Consider the following 19853-nt stretch of genomic DNA (forward strand, 5'->3'; position numbering starts at 1 on the left):
GATGTGTGGGAAGAGCCTCCTTTTCCCTGGGGCCACAGAGAAGCAGCCTTAGAGATGCCGGCCTTTGCTTGCCATCCTTCTCCAGTGACTGCAGGGTTGTGGCAGTGGGGTCCGTGTTTACGAGGAGCCATGGGGCTTGGTCACCGCAGGCGGGTGAACCCGCCTGTGCAGGGCTGTGCAGGGCTGGAACTGGACCAAGCGGTTGGCTGGAAAAAGGGAAGGAAAAGCACCTTTGGGGAAGGTATGCCTTGCTTAATTCTGCTCATTTTGATGATAAAAAGGGGGGCAGTGAGGATGTCTCCCCCAGCCTAGGAAAACAGCCTTTCTTTTACTTAGGGACCTTCCCCCTCTGCTCTCTTCAGGCAGTTGGGACGACTGTGCAGGGACCTGAAGTCTGGGCCGTTTCTCAGCACTCTGAAAGAGCTCAGGGTACCCAGGTCAGGCTCGCATTCAGCCCGTACAGCCCAAGCAGCTGGACAGAGTCCTTGGTCGGCTGTCTGGCCCCTGCTGCTTTGAGGTGTGACCAGCTTGGTTGCTGGGGGCGGAGGGTAAGTTCCTGTTCCTTCTCTCTCCCTGCACAGCGCCACCGGACTCCGACAGTCCTCTCTACCTCCCTTACAAGACTCTGGTCTCCACAGTCGGAAGCATGGTATTCAACGAGGGTGAGGCCCAGCGGCTCATTGAGATCCTGTCCGAGAAGGCTGGAGTCATCCAGGACACTTGGCATAAGGTAAACCCGCCCTCCCTGCTCTCCCCTTAAGTCCTGAGGCCCTCGCCTCCCTTGAGTGACGCCGTTGGGCTGGCCATGTGCACAGAGTTCAGGAAATAGTCTCCACTGGCCTCTCTCAGCGGCACCCTGCCTCCCCTTCCCAGACACAGATTGCATGAATCACCCCGAGTACACTCTGCCTTCTGCCTCAGCCCAGCCACAGCCCAGCCACGGAAACAGGAAGACCGTTACGGGTCAGGGCCGGGCTCTGTGTTGTGTGAGCCAGGGGGGGTGAACACAGGCGCTGGGGCCCGGCTGGCCTGTGGCCAGGGCTCGGGTGCAGAAAAGAAGGTGTAGGGACACGCACAGTGGGGAGCTTGGAAGCCCCTTTCTCTGACGTCCCTCCTGCTGTTGGGGGTCAGTCCAGAGGCCGGCACTTGCCCTCTACTTCTTGTGGCGAATGAGCTGCCCCCAGGAGATGCTGCCTGGCACGTGTTTGTTCCTCATCCAGAGTCAGAACTCCAGGAATTTTGCTGGAGAATTTTGTGGCACCCTAGTGGTTAGTGATGCTGGGGGGTGTCTTGAGAGCCAGGCCAGTGACTCCTGACCTGAGGCCAGCAGGGCTTACTCCCTTCCTGACTCTCGCCAAGGTGTGGCACGTCCCACAGTCACAGGAAGCTTTGTGCTCAGTGAGCTTGGGGGAGGGAAGGGTGTCTCTTGGCGTGCGAATGACTGGAGGTCGGGAGGACCTCTCCTCCAAGGAGACGGGCCCAGACTCACCTCAGGCCACTGTCCCCAGAGTACACCTCGCCTCCTGAGGCATCTTGCAGGCCTCACACAGCAGCTAAGGGGTGGGCCCCAGGCCAGAAACAATGACTAATTGCCCTTCAGTGGGGTAGGAAGAGGCCTTGGCCACCATTGGCCCAAGTTCATGGGAAGCACCATCCTCCTAAAACCTACTGCAGAGATGCAAAGCTTTTGGTCCAAACAGCTCCTGTATGCAGTGGGCCTAGAGACCTGGCCGACTGGGTGGCTGAGGCAGGGGTGCCTGTCCCCAGAAGTGCGTGGAGTCAGGCTAGAACCTGCTCACCCAGAAGCCCCATCCCACAGGACCGGGCCCCTGCTCTGGTCGTGGGTCAGGGTCTGACTGCTGGGGTAGGAGGGCACACCAGGTATCTGCACACCCCCTCTGTTAACGCTGCTCTATGGGCACTTCCAGGCCACTCAGAAGGGCGACCCTGTGGCAATTCTGAAACGCCAGCTGGAAGAGAAGGAAAAGCTGCTGGCCACAGAGCAGGAAGACGCAGCTGCCGCCAAGAGCAAACTGAGGGAGCTCAATAAGGTACGGCTGAGTGCACACCCTGTCCTGAGCACCCCCAGCGGTGGCCAGCGCTGTCCCCAGATCACCGGCCGGCCTTCCCACCTGGACTCCTTGCACGCGCCTGCTGGCTTGGGACTGCCTCTCACACCAGGGATTCTGTGGCCACGGGAAGGCCTTCTGCTGTCTGAGAGCCTGACAGCCTGGGGCTGGCTTACCTGTCATGGCCCTGGGTAGCTGTGCGGGGTGGCAGCTCCCCTCCATGATGAAGAACACGTGCGCATGGACGTTAAATAGAGGGTTAGGGCCCTCATTCTCTGATGGGGATGGGCCAGAACCTCACCACTGGTCCCACAGTGACAGGCCATCTTTTTAGGGTATTCACCCTGAAAGCGCAAGGGGCCACCCCCGCCAGAACTCGCTGAGCTTTGTCCTTGCCTCTCTCCTGAGGAGTAAGTCCTGGTGCCGCGGTCCCACGAGGCCAGTTGCACTCAGTTTGAAAGCTGTCTCTTTCCAGCAGAATTCTGTGGCTTGCTCTTGCCCTCTTGCTGCTTACTTCCCCCTTCTGTCCGGGCAGCGGGCCCAGGGAGATGGCCTGGGACTGGGGATGTCCCATGTGGTCTGGGCCACAGCCCTTCCTCAGGGCACCTCCACCTGCTCATTCGAGAATAGTCAGAAACGAGGCAGCCTGAGTTTCTGACCTCAGTTGGAGAGACACAGCCCTGAGCCAAACAGTGAAGTTCATTTGGTGGAGATGGCAAGAGCAGATGAGCTTTTTGGGTGGTAACTCTTGGTTAATGGTCCACCCAGGAGAAGCACCTTCCCTAGAGCTCAGTAGCCTTCTGCCCGCTGGGCCTCATCACCTCTGTCAAGACTGTCCACGTGCAGCCTTCACGTGAGCCCGTCTTGAGTTGTTGGTGAAATGCAGGCTGGCTGGAGCCGCTCGCCCTGCCCCCAGGAGCCGGACACGCAGCCTCTTTCTGCCTCGGCCAATGGTGCGCCATGGCCGTGAGCATTTGCACCACAGAAAAGGGCCAGCACCGTGAATCAGTGCCCTCCCACCCCCAGGAGCCAGCAGGCCAGCACTGGTCAAATCTGTGGTTTCGGGGAGCCATCCTTCTGTATCTTCTTTCTGGACAAACTGAGAACTCCCTGTGACATTTGTCTGCCCCCAGAATGAAGGTCAGGGGAGAGGAAATGGAGCAAATGTCCCCACGGCTGGTTGGCCGTGTGGTTGTCTGGCTAGTTCCGTGCCTGCCCCCTTGACTTTAGGGTGGGCTGGAGGTGTGAGGAGTGAGGAGGTACAACCTTTGCCAGTCCCAGTGGCCTGTTTCTTCCCCATGCCCAGGGTCTCTGGCTACCGTGGGCAGGGCAGTGGGTGCAAGCAGGGAGTGCATCCTGCAGGAGGCCCCTTAATGCAGCCCTCATGCTGGACACTTACTGCTCACCCTAGTGGTGGCCGCTTGACACAGCCCTTGGTGTTCGTTACCCATCTTGCTCCGAGGTGTCCAGCCAGGCCCCCGCTCCTCTGACTGCACCCTCCCTGCACCCTCCTCGGCTCCCAAGTGCTAACACGGTCCTGTGAGGTCCCTCTTTAAGCTCTGCCAGTGGGTCTTAATCTTCAGACCCAAGCCCACACCCCTGCGGTCCTGCCCCATGTGCTCCCCTGACATGCCGACCCTTTGTTGCCACCCCTGGGCCTCTCCTCCTGCTCTTCCCTTATCCTCAAATGCCTTTCACTGCATGGCTGGCTGGAGATTTTCCCCTTATCTTTGAAGACTCCTTTGACCTCCCTCCCTCCCTCCTGCGAGAAGCCTTCCAGAACGCCCAGTTTCCTCTCCCAATGCCATGGTTGTCATCACCAAAGCAATTACCTATTATTGTATTGTCTCCTGTGATTCTGGCCACCTTGCTTGACTTAACCTAGCAGGCTCCCTGTTAGCGAATGGCCACCAAGGCCCAAGGCCAGCACACAGCTAAGAGGAAGCCTTCCCGGCCTTGGACACCATCATATCTTCCCCAGGGCTCAGTGAGCTCAGCTTTAAAATGGGGGTCGTGATCCCCATCTTACTGACAGAATTGAGTGAGGCACCTGCTTGCCTCAGAGTGGGAGCACAGTGTTGGCCACCTCTCCCGGCTCCGGTGGATGATCAGTGAGGTGTCCTTTAGCGTGGACCTCGGGCTCCTGTGGGCTCTCACCCTGCGCAGAGCCAGGAAGAGGATTGTGTGAACAGTGAGGCCAGGGGTCCCAGGTGGGCTCAGGGAAGGCCGGGCACACAGGCAGCGTTGGCACCCAGCGGCTACCCCGTCAGCCTAGCTCCTCCTCTAGCCTCTGATTTGCTTCTGTCCCAGCCCAGGGACGGAAGTGCAGGGGGTACTCTGGCCCTTCAGGGTGGTTCTCCCTGGCATCCCTGGCCTGGAGAAGGAGAGCATTTCCCACTTCCCTGGTCTCCTGCCCAGGACCGGGATGGCACAGGGCCTGGAATCTTGGGAGACGCTTGCACCGTGGTCCCCCAGGCCAGCTGGGCCCACACCAGGCTCTGCCAGCCCAGCTGGAGGCCCACTGGACAGGGAGCATCCTCACCCCAGGGGCTTGTTTGCATCACCCTTTCTCGAATAGTCACTCTCTGCTCCCCTGTGGCTTCCATCCATTGCCATTCTTCCAAGAATGACACAGACCCCAGCCAGCCCCTCTCCCCTGACCAGCCCGTCCCATCCTGTGCTCTGCCCATGCCTGAGGCTTCAGGTCCCCAGGCCCAGCATCCTGTGTTCGTCATGGGCATCTGACACTGACCAGAGCAGATGTTCCCTGGGCTGCGGAGGGAGGACTGATCAGGTGCACGTGGAGACCTGGGCCCTCCGTGTGGCTCAGCCATCAAGGCTCACTGCTGCTTCCATCCTGACACGAAGCACTCAAGTAGAAGTGGGCCTTCCAGGACCTGGATGTCAGAGACCCAGCCAAGCCAGGGTGTTGTAGCCCCAGCAGGGCCGAGCCAATAGTCCTGGAGAGCACAAGACAGCATGTCCTGTTTACATAGCTCCTTCCTGTGTCCGCTGCCTTCACATGGCCAAGGTCTGACATCCACTCCTACTGGTCAGGTCAGCAGGGTTTTCCAGGGATCAGATCCCTCGTTGCCTCCTGTGGGTTCTCTGCTGTGGCTGGCTTGGTCTGTCCGGGAACTCAGGGGGAGGGGGTCTCAAGCCCCCAGCCCCAGGCGATGTCTGGGCTCTGATGACCTTGGGCCCGTCTGACAAGCTCCTGCCCTGGCCTGACTGCCTCTGTGCCCTTTGCTGTGTCCTAGGAGCTGGCAGCAGAAAAGGCTAAGGCAGCAGCCGGGGAGGCCAAGGTGAAGAAGCAGCTTGTGGCCCGGGAGCAGGAGATCACAGCCGTGCAGGCGCGCATGCAGGCCAGCTACCGGGAGCACGTCAAGGAAGTGCAGCAGCTACAGGGCAAGGTGGGCAGTGGCTCTGGGGTGCGGTCGGGGGCCCCAGAGGGCACATGGCTCCCCACAGGGTGGGGGAGCTGGCTTCAGAATCGGGTTGGTTTTGGAGGGAGGGGCCGTTTCACGTGGCCAGCCCACCACGCGTGTGTGAACGTCAGCAGCCAGGAAGATATAAAATAGATTTTAAACAACACTTTTTGAAAACAGCCTGGTCCCAAGTGGCCGGTGCCGTGTCCCGTCTCCTCCGTTCCCGTGGGTCAAGTTCGCAGCCTCCATGTGACTCCCCAGTCATGCTGGCTCTGCCCTCTCCGCTTGTGCTTGGGAGGACCCCATGAAACAAGAGGCATGAGCTACCCGAGGCCAGCGGGGGCCTCCTGCCCAGCCTGGCCTGCGGGGCCAGAGCCCCGTGCCTTCTCCCCAGCCCTGTGCTCTGTTCATGGTGAGCCATGGCCACCTCCCTGCTGCTTGGCTTGGGATGTGCCACGGGAGGTCAGAGATCAGGAAACAGGCTTCCTTGGGGTAATTGTAGGCTGTGGCTATGTGCTTGGTGTCACGGCGGTTAACACAGTGCCTGGAGTCTACAGACCGTAAGGCAGAGGGAAGGGAGGGGGCACATGCAGGGGGTCACCCTGCCTCTGGTGCATTAGTTTGTGGGCTGGGGCCTCACTGACCTCGCTCCCCACCAAAGCCGGCTCTCTATGAGGCCAAGAGGCACTCTGATGCCCCTTCGCTGACTTTGCAGATCCGGACTCTTCAGGAGCAACTGGAGAATGGCCCCAACACACAGCTGGCCCGTCTGCAGCAAGAGAACTCCATCCTGAGGGATGCCTTGAACCAGGCCACGAGCCAGGTGGAGAGCAAGTAAGCTCAGCACCCCCGTTCAGACACCGTGAGGGCGCTCTCCTGGAGGCTCTGGAGCTGGGGAGGGTGTCTGAGCCTCAAGGCTTTGCAGGTAGATTCTAGTTTCTTGCTGGATGTGGGGCTGGCACGGCAGCCTGGCATGGGCCCCACACGTGAGTGAGCACGGGGGGCTGGCTGTGCACTTGCGACCCTGCCCTTTCAGGGCTCTGGCCTGAGACTCCATCCCCCTGTCTGGTTGTGAGTGGCCAAGCCTTCCAGTACGTGGCCGGCATCCTCACACGTGGTCAAGGCGCCAGGGAGAGCCAGCAAACCCCGGTCTGGTCTGTCCGTGCCCAGTGTCCACGTGGTTGGGTGCCTCTCAGGTCCTGGCTGGTGCTGGCATCTTGCCTTCCCGGGGGAACACGTACTTTTCCACGTCTGTCTTCACAGGATCTCGATGTAGGGTCTTTAAACACTTCTCATGGTGACCCAGAATTTTGGGGGTTAGCGGATTGTCCATGATCAGAGTTTGGTGGTGTGGGGACCCGCCGTGGGCCTGAGCCCCTGGATTCTCCACCGGGAGACGAGATCTCCTGTGCTGGAAGGGACATTTGCAGTAGTAAGTCCTGCCTCACGGCACTCGGCCCGGCCTGCTCAGGGGGGCTCTTGCTCTCAGCATCACCCATCAGGAGTTCCAAGGGCTAGTGAGTCCAGTAGGGGGCCGACCTTGGAGGGCAACAGTGACCTCACCCTGTGAAGGGCAGCGTGGCTTTCTTCTGACTTCCTGATTTGAGCATTTACAGTCTCAACAGGCTGGCCCAGAGGAAGCCCCACTACATTTTCTTTTGATTCACATTTCCTTGCCCTCTCTTGGCCTGAAGCATCCAGAAGGGACTTTCCGAGGCTCTGCATTATCCCCAGAGCATCCCCTCTTGCCTGGAGAACCGACAAAGGTAGAGGGCGCTAGTACCCTCTGTCCCTTAGCTGCAAGTCAAGTGGGGAGAAGGTTGGCCCAGGAGCCGGACCGGGGAGGGGGAGTCTGTGCCCATGCGTCTGGTCTTGCCGGTGGCCCCCCGGGGCAGTGTGAGCTAACGGCCACCTTCCCCAGGCTGGTGCCTTCTGTGCGGAGGCCTCCTCTGGGTGTGCCTCCTCTTCATGTCTGCCCTGGCCTGTCAGCAGGCTGGAGGTTGGTGGCTGTGGTTTCCTCAGCAGCTACAAGCAGAAGGTAACAGTGGAACTCTGGTTTCTCCGCTCATGTAGAATCCACTGCGGCCTCTGTCCCGGGGAAAGCCATAAAGCTACAGACCTGTCACCCTGAGGCGGTGGCCACCGACTCCCTTTGTGGAAGTTCTGCTCTGCGTGGGGTGGGTGTCCCGGGGCCCTGCCCAGAGCTCCAGAGCAGTCCCAGGGGGCCACCCACTCAGCTTCCCGTCTCTATCCCAGGGCACTGGAATCTAGCCTTTGCTGTAAGCCCTCCGGTCTTGAATCTTGGCCTTAGCGTGAGCTGAGAGAGAGCCTTTGGGACAGCCACATTGGTGCAGGTGGGAAAAGCCAAGTGCAGAGAGGTGGGACCCACCTGGCCCTCAGCCAGCAGAGTGCAGCTGGTCCTAGCCAGGTTTCTGGCCTCCACGTGGTGTGACACCACTGTACAGGGTTGTGGGCGGTCTTGTCTGTCCCCTTTGTCTTGCCGAGTACTGTTTCACGGCTGGACAGTCAGTCCTGCCTCAGAGAGATGTCTTCTGAACTGATGAGGCTGGTGGGCCGATCACCTGCTCGCACTGGGGAAAGCGGGTCTTGAGCTGTCTTTCTTTTCCTTTCAATCGAGTCTCCTTCCTTCACTTCTGTGCTTGTCGCCGGTCCTGAGATCCAGCTTTTGTGCAGTGTTCAACAGTCTGTTTTGTGAAGTGCCTCAACCTCCCACCTCTGGTGGCCCCCAGGCGTGGCCATGGTCCAGTCTGCCAGGGAAGTGGGGCGCATGGACTCCAGCCCTGCAGGGGTGTCGAGGCCAGTTAGCCTGCATCTGGGACCTGTCTGGTCCTAGATCAGCAATGAGGAGTGTCTTGCCTTTTCTCTGACTTTCTCTGACTTTCTGGGCGGGGTTCCTGTGGGATACTGTAGGGCACATTTTGCTCTTCTCTTTGTATGGTCCATACGCGGCGCTGGCAAAAGAATGTCTTCGCCAACACACATCAAAGCCCATAGGACCGACAATATGAGAGGCTTTGATAGTGGCTCTGGGATGTGGGTGACCACTTGTAAAAGAGCACGTGCCCCAGACGGAAGGCTCGCCTGCCAGGCCCTGTCACCCAGGGGGAGCCCTCGGGGCTGGCGAGAGCTCACCCAGTCAGTCCCTCTTCTGTCCGTCAGTTGGGGCTGGTGACTGTCTTGCAGGCAGAACGCGGAGCTGGCCAAGCTCCGGCAGGAGCTCAGCAAGGTCAGCAAGGAGTTGGTGGAGAAGTCAGAGGCCGCACGGCAGGAGGAACAGCAGCGGAAGGCTCTGGAGACCAAGGCGGCCGCCTTTGAGAAACAGGTCCTACAGCTGCAGGTGAGCCAGGGTGACAGCCGCTTCAGCGCCCGAGTCCGCTCTGCCCGCCCTCCCCCCCCCCCCCCCCAAGCCTATTTGCGTAGCAGGGACAGGCTAGAGCTTGCCTGGCCACATCGGGTCATCCCTTCCCCGTGATCGTGATGGCCGGAACCCTCGGCCCGGGCCTCGTTAGTAACAGTGATCGCTAGTGGTGTGGAGCAGGTGCACTCAGTGTGGTCAGCATTGTCCTGAGCGCTCTGCAAGCATTGACCCCGCCAACTCTCGTCGGGACCCTAGGAGGTAGGTGCCGTTGTTATCTGTCGTCACCCATTACAAGATCTGAGGCACCGAGAAGTAACTGGTCCCAAGTTCACACAGAAGTGGGATTTGAACCCCTAGGTCTGGCCCCAGAGCTGTTTGTCCTTCCATGTTTGCCACCACCAGTGGTCCCGCAGCCTCGGGCTTCAAGGCTGGGCTGGTATGCTTCCTTCTCAGCCTCCGGCTGTGGCCCGAGAGCTGTCATTTTCCCCGGAGAGTGGCTGTTCTCCTTCAGAGGAGGAAGACTGTCCCCATCCCAAAGTGCACTGGGCAACATCCAGTGTGGCCTCAGCCTAGGGGCTTTGCTCCCTGTTTCCCTGAAGGCTTCTGGATGCCCCAGTCAGCCCGTTTGGGGACCGCATGTGGGGAGCCTTGCTATCATGTCTGCTGTGTATTTAACTTACCTGCGGGAGGAAGTCCTGGTGGTCTGAGGGCCCTGGGCCCTTCTGCGGCTCAGCCATTGAAGTTAGGCTGTAGCATGAGTCTTGTGGAAGGTACGAAAACGACAGACGTGAAATTGTAAGACCAGTTTTGGGTGTATACGAGGGACCAAAAAGGAACACGGACAGGTAAACACAGTGTGGATTATTGGGGCCGCATCAAGATGGATGATTTGGTGTTTGCTATTTTTACCTAAAGCAGGCCCACCCACACCAGTGAGATCAGATGCTCACTGGGGTGGGCCTAGCGGTGATCACGTGTTAAAGGTTTCGGGATAGTTCCTGTGTTTCGGGGGCTGGAACCTCCCCTCTGGCGCCCAGCTCATCACCGTTATGTGTGCCACTTCTAAGGGGTCAAAGCCTGGGGCTGGCCCTCACTAGTAAGCCCCAGACTCTGAGCGTCTCTTGCCCTCTCAGGCTTCGGGCTGTCGTCCGCCACCTGGGGCCGCAGAGAGTCCCCTCTTTCCTCTCTGATGCCAGAGATTCTGGGAGTGGATGACCGCAGGTGGTGAAGGAGGCAGGGGTGTGTGGCTACCTCCTCTGTTGTCCCGTTGCTGACAGTGAAGCCCCCGGTGTCCGCTGGGGATTTTGGAGCCTTTTTCCCCATCTGAAAAAGGGCGTGACAGTAGTACCTGTCCCATGGGCTGGCTGAGGATTCACCACACTGATGCACACACAGAATGCCTACAGTAGTCCTTTGCTCAGAACAAGAGCTCAACAGATGCGAATCTTACAGGGGCCAACTCAGGAGGTCTCCAGGTTTTTCTGGAGGGTTAGGTTGCGGGAAGCAACTCTCTGTGTCACACTGAAATCAAAACGGGGCTTTTCCCTTTCTGTGACTGCGCTTCATCACCTGGGGCCCCTTACCAAGAACTCACTGTTGAGGGGCCAGGGTGGCCGTGGCCTCCTGGCTTTTTCCGGTGGGTAAACTGACTTTAGAAATCCAGGAGCATTTTTTTTTTCAAATTTTTTTTAACATTTATTTATTTTTGACACAGAGGGAGACAGAGCATGAGCGGGGGAGGGGCAGAGAGAGAGGGGAGACACAGAATCCGAAGCAGGCTCCAGGCTCGGAGCTGACAGCACAGAGCTGGACATGGGGCTCAAACTCACAAACCATGAGATCATGACCTGAGCCGAAGTTGGATGCTCAACTGACTGAGCCACTCAGATGCCCCGAAATCCAGGAGCATTTTTTTTTTAAGTTTATTTATTTATTTTGAGAGAGGAGAGAGGGGCAGAGAGAGAGAGAGAGAGAGAGAGAGAGAGAATGATTCCCAAAAAGGCTCCGCACCGTCAACACAGAGCGTAGCTTTGGGCTAAGCTCACGAACCGTGAGGTGGTGACTGGAGCTGAAATCGAGTCAGATGCTTAACCGACAGAGCCTCCCAGGCGCTCCTGCAGGAGCATTTGATAAAGGCTGTTGGGGTAGGTTGGCAGGTTGGAGAGAGTTCTCTGTCATCTGCGACGTCAGAGCCAGCTGAGGGGCTGGCCTCCCTCTGGCATCTTCACGGCCCCCTTCCCTGTGCCCGGTCCCCAGGTGTCTCACAAGGAGAGTGAGGAGGCTCTGCAGAAGCGCCTGGACGAGGTCAGCCGGGAACTGTGCCGCTCACAGACCAGCCACGCCAGCCTGCGGGCGGACGCCGAGAAGGCCCAGGAGCAGCAGCAGCAGATGGCCGGTAAGGGTGGCCTGTTGGCTCCCAGCGGGCCTGAGGGTCTGTGCCAGATGTGGAGCCACACACCGCCCTGGCCCCACTGCCGGGCCCCGGAGCCCATAAGATGACCAGCCCTGCTGGCGAGTGAGGGCAGCATGGGATCCCTGACTCTGCCCCTCAGGTGGTCATGAGGTGACGGTCTCGGCAGGAGGCGGGCAGAGCCAGCAAGAACTAGGTGTCGGGGCGGAGCTTGAGAGCGCGGCTGGGGAGTCGGGGGCGTGGAAGGTGCCACCGCCTGGAGCCTGCCTTGCCATGGGGCCCCCTCTGGAGCATCGGCTGTGGGTGAGAGCCGCAGCAACCCTGAGGCCTTTGCCGACCTTCTCAGTGGACTCCTTCTGGACCTGTCCTGGCTCACTCAGCCCAAAAGCTAGGTTTGGAAGGTGGCCTATGGTCCCCCTATGGTCCCCCTAGGCCTACATACAGGTAACCTTCATAATCAGGAGAATGTGGCCAAGTGAGGGTGCTGAGGGCCCCTGGAGAAATAGGGCACACGAGGCCAGTGACCACTCCATAGTCACTTGCTCACAAGTATTTCCTTGCGACTGCCATAGGCACCCAGAGCTCGGCCAGGAGTAAAGCAGTGGCAGCAGGGCCACATTCTAGCAGGAGAGACAGTAGTCAGGTGGGGGGGCCATGCATCAACCAGCCCTGTGCTCTACCGGCTTCAAACAGCCAGCATGACCTAACGCAGGGTTAGTATTCTGTTTCTCTGAAGAGGCAGCTAGTAAATAGTTTTGACTTTGTGGGCCAGACACAGGGTCTGTCACAGCTGCTCAGCTCTGCTGTCATAATGCAAAAGCAGCCCTAGACGGCGTATAAACAGACAGACCTGGCTGTGTTCCAATGAAGCTTTACTTACAAAAACAGGCAGTGGGCCAGAAGTGGCCCTTGGGCCTCGTTTGCTGACCTCACTCTAATGGGCCAGGTGTGGCTTTAGATTGGGTGGTCGGGGAGGCCTCTCTGAGGCAGAGGAAAGGTTCAAGCCAAGTCTGGATGACAGGAAGGGGATGGTCTCACAAAGACCGGGAAGAGGCAGAAACGGCCAGCACAGGGCCCCTGAGAATGGGGATGAACTTGAACTTGGCCCGTATAAGAAACAGAGGCATAAGATCAACAAGTGTGACTGGAACAAGAAGGCGGTCGGCCAGTGTGGGGCCCCAGGTAGCCCTCCCTGTGAGGTGTAGCGTGCTGGGAGCACTCAGGGCGTCTGGGACGGGGGTGGCATGAGCCCCTTGTACTTGTGGATGCTCCGGTGCTGGGTGGAGACCGGACCAGAGGAGCAGGAGTGGCCCAGGGGAGCAGGCGTGAAGCTCTTGCAGTCATTCCGGCCAAAGGCAGCAGGCTGGGCCCAGGTGGCTCCAGGGTGCTGGTGGGCCGGGGAGGGATTTGGCAGACAGCGGATGTGGAACCCACAGGCCTCGCTGGCTGGTGAGAAGTGGGGACACGGAGGAGCAGAGCAGCCAGACGAGGAGACCAGGCTGATCGGCGGGAGTGCTGGGTTCGAGTTGCCTAAGCAGAGCTCAGCTGATATGAGCCAGTGTCCCAGAGAACAAAAGTTCAGCAGCTACAGCTGGAATCCATTTCAGAGTGGCATCATTTTCCCATGAGCGATCTCAGGGCATTTCGTTCCACCCCAGTGTGCGCTGGGGAGCAAAAGCCAGAGTGACTTTGTCCCTCAGCCGCTAAGATGCCCGGTGGTCACAAGTGTGTCTTACGGGCCTGGGCGCACGCAGAAGGCAGTGGGGGTGGCCGTGCCGGCGTTTCCCGCCCCCACCCACCCTTGCACGCTTCTCCTCAGAGCTGCACAGCAAACTTCAGTCCTCCGAGGCGGAGATGAAGAGCAAGTGTGAGGAGCTGAGTGGTCTCCACGGGCAGCTCAAGGAGGCCAGGGCTGAGAACTCGCAGCTCACCGAGAGAATCCGGTCCATTGAGGCCCTGCTGGAGGCGGGCCAGGCCCGAGACACCCAGGACGCCCAGGTCAGCCTTCGGGAGGGGAGGGAGAAGGCTGCCGAGTCCCACCCTGCCAAGCAGAGAGGGCCGACCGTGGATGGGCCCCGTCCTGACTAGTTGCCGCACGAAGCCAGTCTCATGGTGACCGCGGCGCTTTCTGTCTCTCGTTCCAGGCCAGCCAAGTGGAGCAGCAGGCCCAGTAAGTGGAAGCGGAGGCCCGCAGCCTTAGCGTGGGGTGGCCAGGACCCCAGGAGCCAGGGCTTCCAGCAGGGTGCACAGATTCCCTGGGGAAGAGCCCCTTCAGAGGCCCTTGCCTTTCCCTGCTCCCTCCGGTGGCTCTGAGGACAGGGAACAGGCCTGGCCAGAAAATAAGGCCTCCTTGCAAAGAGCTCCTTGCCTCCTCTCGAGGAGCGAGGCTCAACTGTGTGGAGACTGGCAGGTGCTCGGTGGGGGCTTCTGGACCTTCTGCCCCCTCCTGTCCGTCCATCCATCTGTGACTCAGCTGGTCGGAGGGTCTCCATGTCTACAAGGCGAGGGTTTTTTAGGGACTGAGATCGTAAATGAGGTAGCAGCCGTGATTACACACCCATCTAGAGAACCCAGGAGGTCTCCAGCTTTTTGCACAGATCTGCGATGTCCGTGCAGTTGAGAGCTGGCCCAAGTCACAGGATTGCCCGCGAGGCAACTTCACTGCTGGCCGACCTTGTTCGCTCTCGGTATTGGTGACCCAGCACGAGGCTGTGCTAGGAGACTGTTTATTTGCTGTTGCAAAGGCTGGAGCCAATACTTGGGTGGAGTGGCTTGAGTTAGGGGACTTAGAGTCCTTGGGACCATCACCTCTGGAGCATGCGTCCCTGAACAGATGTCCACAGGCTTGGGAGAGGGTCCTGGCTGCTGTGGCCAGGGCTCCACAGGATAGTCACGGGGGGTGAGGCATGAAGGGTGTCCTCTGTCCCTATGCAGACAATAAGACATGTCCCAGACCATCAGCTGACATGATTCCCTTGTTCTGGCTGCTGCCACCAGTGAGTCACCTCCCCTGCGCCTCCTCGGGCCGTGGTCCATGTTTCTTAGCCTCAGGCTTAGCGGTTTGGGAGCTGAGGAAGGAAGCCAGAGGGCCCAAAATGCCTTGCAGGAGACTCAGGACGAAACTCTCCATGTTCCTTTCCCACTGCTACTTTGCAGAAAGTTCACGTGAATTTTGTTTCTCTTGGTATTTATTGGAGTAGAGAGGTTGTGTTTGATGAGGGTTTTTTTTGCTTTTGTGTTTTAAGATCACATTCTTGGATCACAGAGCAAATTATTGGGACATCAAAGTTACACCGCAAATAATGGTTCATTCTAATTTTTTGCATTGTGCAGATGTGTTTGGCAGAAATCGGTTTTTTAAATTTCCTTCTGAATTTATCTGGAAATTATGTCTAAGTCTGGCCATCCTGTTCTGGGTGGAGATGAGTGATCCGACCCAGATGTTCTGGAACCCAGGCAGCTGCCGCCAGGGGGCTGATTGTCAGTGTGTCCTTGCCATCTGCCTGCCTGGGTTTGCTCATGTGGTGGTTTGCTGGAGGCAGGCTCTTGCATTGGGGGGGTGGGGAGGATGGTGCTTGAGGGAATTGCTGCGAGGGGTCCCGGTACAGCTTTAAGGGTGAGGTCAAGGTTCCTTGGGCCTGAAACCACCCCCCAAGAAGTCAACAACTGACTTCAAGGCCTTGACCAAAACTGTTTTGAGAGTAACGAGGTGAGGCGTTGCCACGGTGGGAACCCATTCCCTGGTAGGTTGGTTGGGGCAACTAGCGGCCCACGCTCACAATTGTTTTGTTCAGTCCTAAGGTGCGTGAGAATGGTGTTTTGCAAAAACGTTGTTGACCGCGGCCCATGAAAAGAAATGCAGATGTGTATGTCCTCATCTGGCTGGCAGTGGCCAGGGCCCCACCTGCCTCCCCCAGACTGCTGGCAGCCCCCTCTGGTGGGCACACCCATGGGTGGGGGACCTCTTTCCAAGTTCATCACTTCTGGACTTCAGATTTCACCTGTTCCTGCTGTTCCTGGGGTCTTCGCTGCCCTAAAGTTTAATGCAGAACCCAACATGTTAAAGCCCCTATTTGAAGCCTGTGACTCAGAACAGCTAGTCCATCTGTAGCAGCGTCAACCTCTCACTGTCTGGAAGATGAGGGTGGTCAAAGCCCACTAGGCTCTTGAATGTGGAGACAGGACTGACATCTCACCAACCCCATGGCATCTGGGGCGTCACCCAGAGCTGATTCCCCAGAGCCCGGGCGCAGGCCTGAGGGAGGAGCCTTTGGGCCTCAGCAGAGTTAGGTTCTGGACAAAGGATGGTCCTGCTGTACCCTGCAGAGACTGCTGGCCTGTCATGAGCTGCTGAGAGCAGTGGCGTCCGGAGTCTCGATGGGTGTGCAGGTGACAACACCACCTGAGTCTAGCTCAGTCGACCTCTGAGAAGGCCCAGCCCATGTCTTCGGAGGGCCAGGTGTGGCTGTGGCCATAGGGAAGGGCCAGCTGACATGTTTTGTGGGGACCGAGCAGGACCAGGTTGAATAGAAGCCACATACCGTTCAGTAGAAGAAAAAGCATCCCCCAAACCCTACTGTCTGGGATACATCCCTGTTTCGGCCACTGTGGCTGCTCTGACCTCTTCAATCCCAGCAGCCAGTGTCACCAGGTATAATTCTGGTGGCCTTTTGGGTCTGCACCCAGCCCCCTGGGCACTCGGGATGAGTGGAGAGGATGGGGCCGAGGCGGTTCCTTGGGCTCCCCTTGAAAGCTTGTGCTCTGTTGACGTGATTGGGGGCAGTGGGAGGGGACTGACCCGTAGCCAAGTGGCTCCGGGTAGGTGTCGAGGCAGCAGAAGGGGCACTCCCGAGACAGGACCTGGGGTGGCACGGCCCTTGGAGTGCAGCAGTGACGTCACTGTCTCCCTTCAGCCTCAAGGAGCTGGAGTCCCAGGTGCGGTGTCTGGAAAAGGAGGCCACCGAGCTCAAGGAGGCAGTTGAGCAGCAGAAAGTGAAGAACAATGTGAGTGCTGAGAAGCGTGGGTGTGAGGCTGGCCTTGTGGGAATCCCACCCCTAACCACTCAGGAAAGGGTTTGGCTACCCCTTTATGTCCCGTCGTGCTGTTCGTGCCTGGAAGCCTGCCTGCCTTTGGCGGCTTGGGTGAGGCCTCCTTTCCCCTTTGGGTCCGTCATAAGGCCCAGAGCTGACTCCCTTCCCGTCGGCTTGGGTCACGTGCCCAAGCATGGAGCCCCCTGCCCCCCCTTACCCCCACCCCATGGTGGGGTCAGAATGTACCAGTTGGTCTGGTCTGGGTCATATGGTCACCTTGGAGTAGGGAGGCAATTGTCAGGAGAAGGGGATATGGAAGCCCCTTTCCTCTGCAGGGGGTGCGGAGCCCCTGCTACATCCTCCTTGCCGGGCTGCCCCTCACTGCTCCTCAGGTGGCCCAGGCTCCCTGGCTCCCCCGTCTCCTCTTCCCCCGGGAGCCCCGCCTGGCCCTCCCTGTGCCTGGCGCGGCCAGAGCCAGCTGAGGGGTCGGTGGTGACAGGAGCTGCTTCTCTCTGAGGAGCCAGCCGACCCTGTCTTCTCTCTCCTTCACGCTGGAGCCTCCTCACGGCCTGGTGCCACGGCCGCTCCCTAGCGGGCTGCCCCAGAGGAACCAGGCTGCGTGCGCCAAGATAAAGCACGTTTTGTCCCTTGGCAGTCTCCCCGTTGGGGTCTCAAGTGGGGTTGGGGAGGGTTCTCCCTTGCTGCTGAGCCCGGCTCAGGCATCCCGGGTGGGATGTGTGGGCAGCCGACCCTCCCTGGCCGCTGACCTCTCCTGCCTCTGCCCCCAGGACCTCCGAGAGAAGAACTGGAAGGCCATGGAGGCTCTGGCCTCGGCCGAGAGAGCCTGTGAGGAGAAGCTGCGCTCCCTGACCCAGGCCAAGGTCAGAGTCCCACACGCACAGACTCCCTGCTGGTCAAGATTCGGTCGGCAGCAACTGTGTGGTTTAGCAAACCACACAAAACACACAAACCGCGTGCAGAGCAGCCTTGGCCTCGGAGCCTCAGAGATCCATGCCAGGGGGTCCCTCAGAGATCCATGCCAGGGGGCCCCTCAGAGATCCGTGCCAGGGGCCCCTCGGAGATCCGTGCCAGGGGGCCCCTCGGAGATCCGTGCCAGGGGCCCCTCGGAGATCCGTGCCAGGGGGCCCCTCGGAGATCCGTGCCAGCGGGCCCCTCGGTGATCGTGCCAGGGGGCCCCGAGGCCAGCGGACAGTGTGCCCTGTGCGCCTGCATCGTCCCCCTTACCCTCCTCCTCCCTCTCCTTCATTTCTCCTTAAGGTGAAGAGGGGAACGTACCCCCCGGTACTTTTTCTCACCTGGGCCTTTTGCCATTAGGGTGCAGAGACTGAGCGGCCATGGGGCTATGAGCCCTTCTGGCCTCACTGCCTTTGAGCCCAAGGTTGGCTGTCCTCAAGTTGTTTTTCTCTCTGGCCACTTTCTTGGGGCCCATGAGATCCTGGCCCAGTAAGTCCTGTGGTTGATCTTTACCATAAGTAGCAGAAGGAAAGTTGTCTTTAGCAGCAAGCTGTCTATAGGTCCCGGGATCTGTGCCACCCAGCTCGGCGGAATGTGGGTGTCTCCATGTTTGGGGCCCCACGTTGCCTCTGGAGCCCTGGGCCGGGAGCCAGCACTGAGCTCTGGCCTGGGGACGTGGCCTGCAGTGGCAGCCATGGGAGGCCTCACCCACCCCCTCTTGCCACCCGTTTCTGTCCTTGATGAAAGGCCCCGGGGCAGCTAGCCCTCCCCTCCCAGCCTCGCTCATGCAGAAGGAATGTCTGTCCTGTTATCATGAGCTCTGCAGTGACTTTCATGAGCCTCCCAGGAAGTCTGAGGGTTGTAGCAGATGAGGCCCCAAGACAAGGCAGGAGGTGGAGGGCTGGCCTCAGGTCAACAGCTGTAGTTAGACTCCTCGGAGGTGACCTGGAAGCCTGTGGCCTTTCTGTGGCAAATGCAGGAGCTGTAATGAGAGATGTCACCTGCAGTCATGCAGCCAGATTGATAGGAGCTGGTCTCTGGGTCCTCTGGCCCTTGCCTGGGACTCACGTGGCCAGGCGGCCTGAATGGGGTCATGAGGTCAAGGATTCAGAGCAGGCCACCGGCATCGACCAGCAGCGTTGTTTGCATCGGTGGTGAGCCAAGAAGGGTCCACTTCTGAGACTTGAGTATAGATCACATGGGTGCTGTGGGCAGACGGGGCGTCCGTTTGTCATGCACATTCCAGAACAGCATTGGAAGGTCCTGATCCGGTCAGAGTTCTCGTGTCACCTTCAGGTCTCCAGCCGTGCCGTCGGCAGCAGGTTCAACCTACTGGGCACAGGATACTAGATAAGACTTTCTTTTAGCCAGAAACCTCCCCGGGGTCCTCCTTGCGCTTTGCGTGGGAGCCTCAAGGAGGGCGGATGGGGTCTGGCCTGGCAGCCTGGCCAGTGTGAGTCAGGCTTCAGAAGAGCCAGGACCCCAACCAAGCCCTTAGCCCTTCTGGGTGGGTCCCTTCCTTTGCAGAGTGGGGGTCCTGATCCCCGCTGCTCCTGGCTGGCAATAGCCCTTAAGTGGTGGCTGCTAGGAGATTCACCTGTCCTCTGCCTCCCCCTCAGCACCCCCCCCCCCCCAGCAGCTTGGTCGTCCACATGCACACAGGAGCACGCACATGCTTATCTGGAGAGCTCCAAAATTCAGAACCGATGGTGGGTAGGTTCCTGCTGGGGGGTGTCAGGAGCCTGCACCTGCCACGTGGGCACCTTGCTGTCTCCCCGTCAGCACTGAGATCTGTCGGGACTGACCCAGCGCAGGCCGAGGTGGCCAGAGCCTGGCTGCTGAGGTTGAGCCCCCACTCCACCGCCCCTTTCGGTCCCACGGAAGCTACCTGTCTTCTCCTTTGATTCTGTTCCTCCCCTGAAGAGCTGAGGTGGGGACCGGGCATCTCCAGGAACACTCCCTGGGGTTGCCCTAAGTGTCACAACTGAATGCTGCGCTCCCCCACCCACCCACCACTGCTCTAGGAGGAATCGGAGAGGCAGCTCAGCTTGACCGAGGCACAGACCAAGGAAGCCCTGCTCGCCCTGCTGCCAGCGCTCTCTGGCTCGGCACACCAGGTAGGAGGCGAGGTGGCTCCCGCGGGACCCCACTGCCCACAGGAAATGTCTCCGGGCCCTACCTCGTGTGTTTTGTGGCAGAGTTACACCGAGTGGCTGCAGGAACTCCGAGAGAAGGGCCCCGAGCTGCTGAAGCCGCCGCCAGCTGGCACAGAGCCCTCCTCGGTAAGCACGGGTGCCGACACACACCCTTGCCGGGGCCGCCGTGGTCACTTCTGCTGTCCCCTGTCGCTGGGAAGGGAGGGTGCCTGGAGCTGCCTCATCAGGCAGCTGGGCGAAACCTTTGTGCTTGGCTAGCCAGACCCCTGTTCTGCCCTCAGGACCTGGCCTCCAAGCTGAGGGAGGCCGAGGAGACCCAGAACAGTCTGCAGGCTGAGTGTGACCAGTACCGCACCATCCTGGCGGAGACGGTAGGGTGCGAGAGGCAGGACCTCTGGCAAGGCT

At 59.4% G+C, this 19853-nt stretch overlaps 1 protein-coding gene across 3 annotated transcripts in view; it reads left to right on the top strand.

Annotated features, from left to right (window-relative positions):
* The window catches only part of RRBP1 (ribosome binding protein 1), a 65442-nt gene that overhangs the window by 38685 nt on the left and 6904 nt on the right, over positions 1 to 19853 (top strand). For all 3 annotated transcript variants that reach the window (XM_086701628.1, XM_086701630.1, XM_086701629.1), the window contains 13 exons: positions 582 to 730; positions 1929 to 2051; positions 5330 to 5482; positions 6213 to 6331; positions 8702 to 8855; positions 11133 to 11271; positions 13106 to 13284; positions 13431 to 13456; positions 16200 to 16290; positions 17106 to 17198; positions 19317 to 19409; positions 19491 to 19574; positions 19730 to 19819. In XM_086701628.1, coding sequence (XP_086557754.1) covers positions 582 to 730; positions 1929 to 2051; positions 5330 to 5482; positions 6213 to 6331; positions 8702 to 8855; positions 11133 to 11271; positions 13106 to 13284; positions 13431 to 13456; positions 16200 to 16290; positions 17106 to 17198; positions 19317 to 19409; positions 19491 to 19574; positions 19730 to 19819 — 1493 coding nt within the window. The remainder of the gene's footprint in view (positions 1 to 581; positions 731 to 1928; positions 2052 to 5329; positions 5483 to 6212; positions 6332 to 8701; positions 8856 to 11132; positions 11272 to 13105; positions 13285 to 13430; positions 13457 to 16199; positions 16291 to 17105; positions 17199 to 19316; positions 19410 to 19490; positions 19575 to 19729; positions 19820 to 19853) is intronic.

This window comes from Puma concolor, chromosome A3 (genome assembly GCF_028749965.1).
Source record: "Puma concolor isolate L17-30 chromosome A3, mPumCon1.1.hap2, whole genome shotgun sequence".
In the NCBI taxonomy this organism is placed as follows: Eukaryota; Metazoa; Chordata; class Mammalia; order Carnivora; family Felidae; genus Puma; species Puma concolor.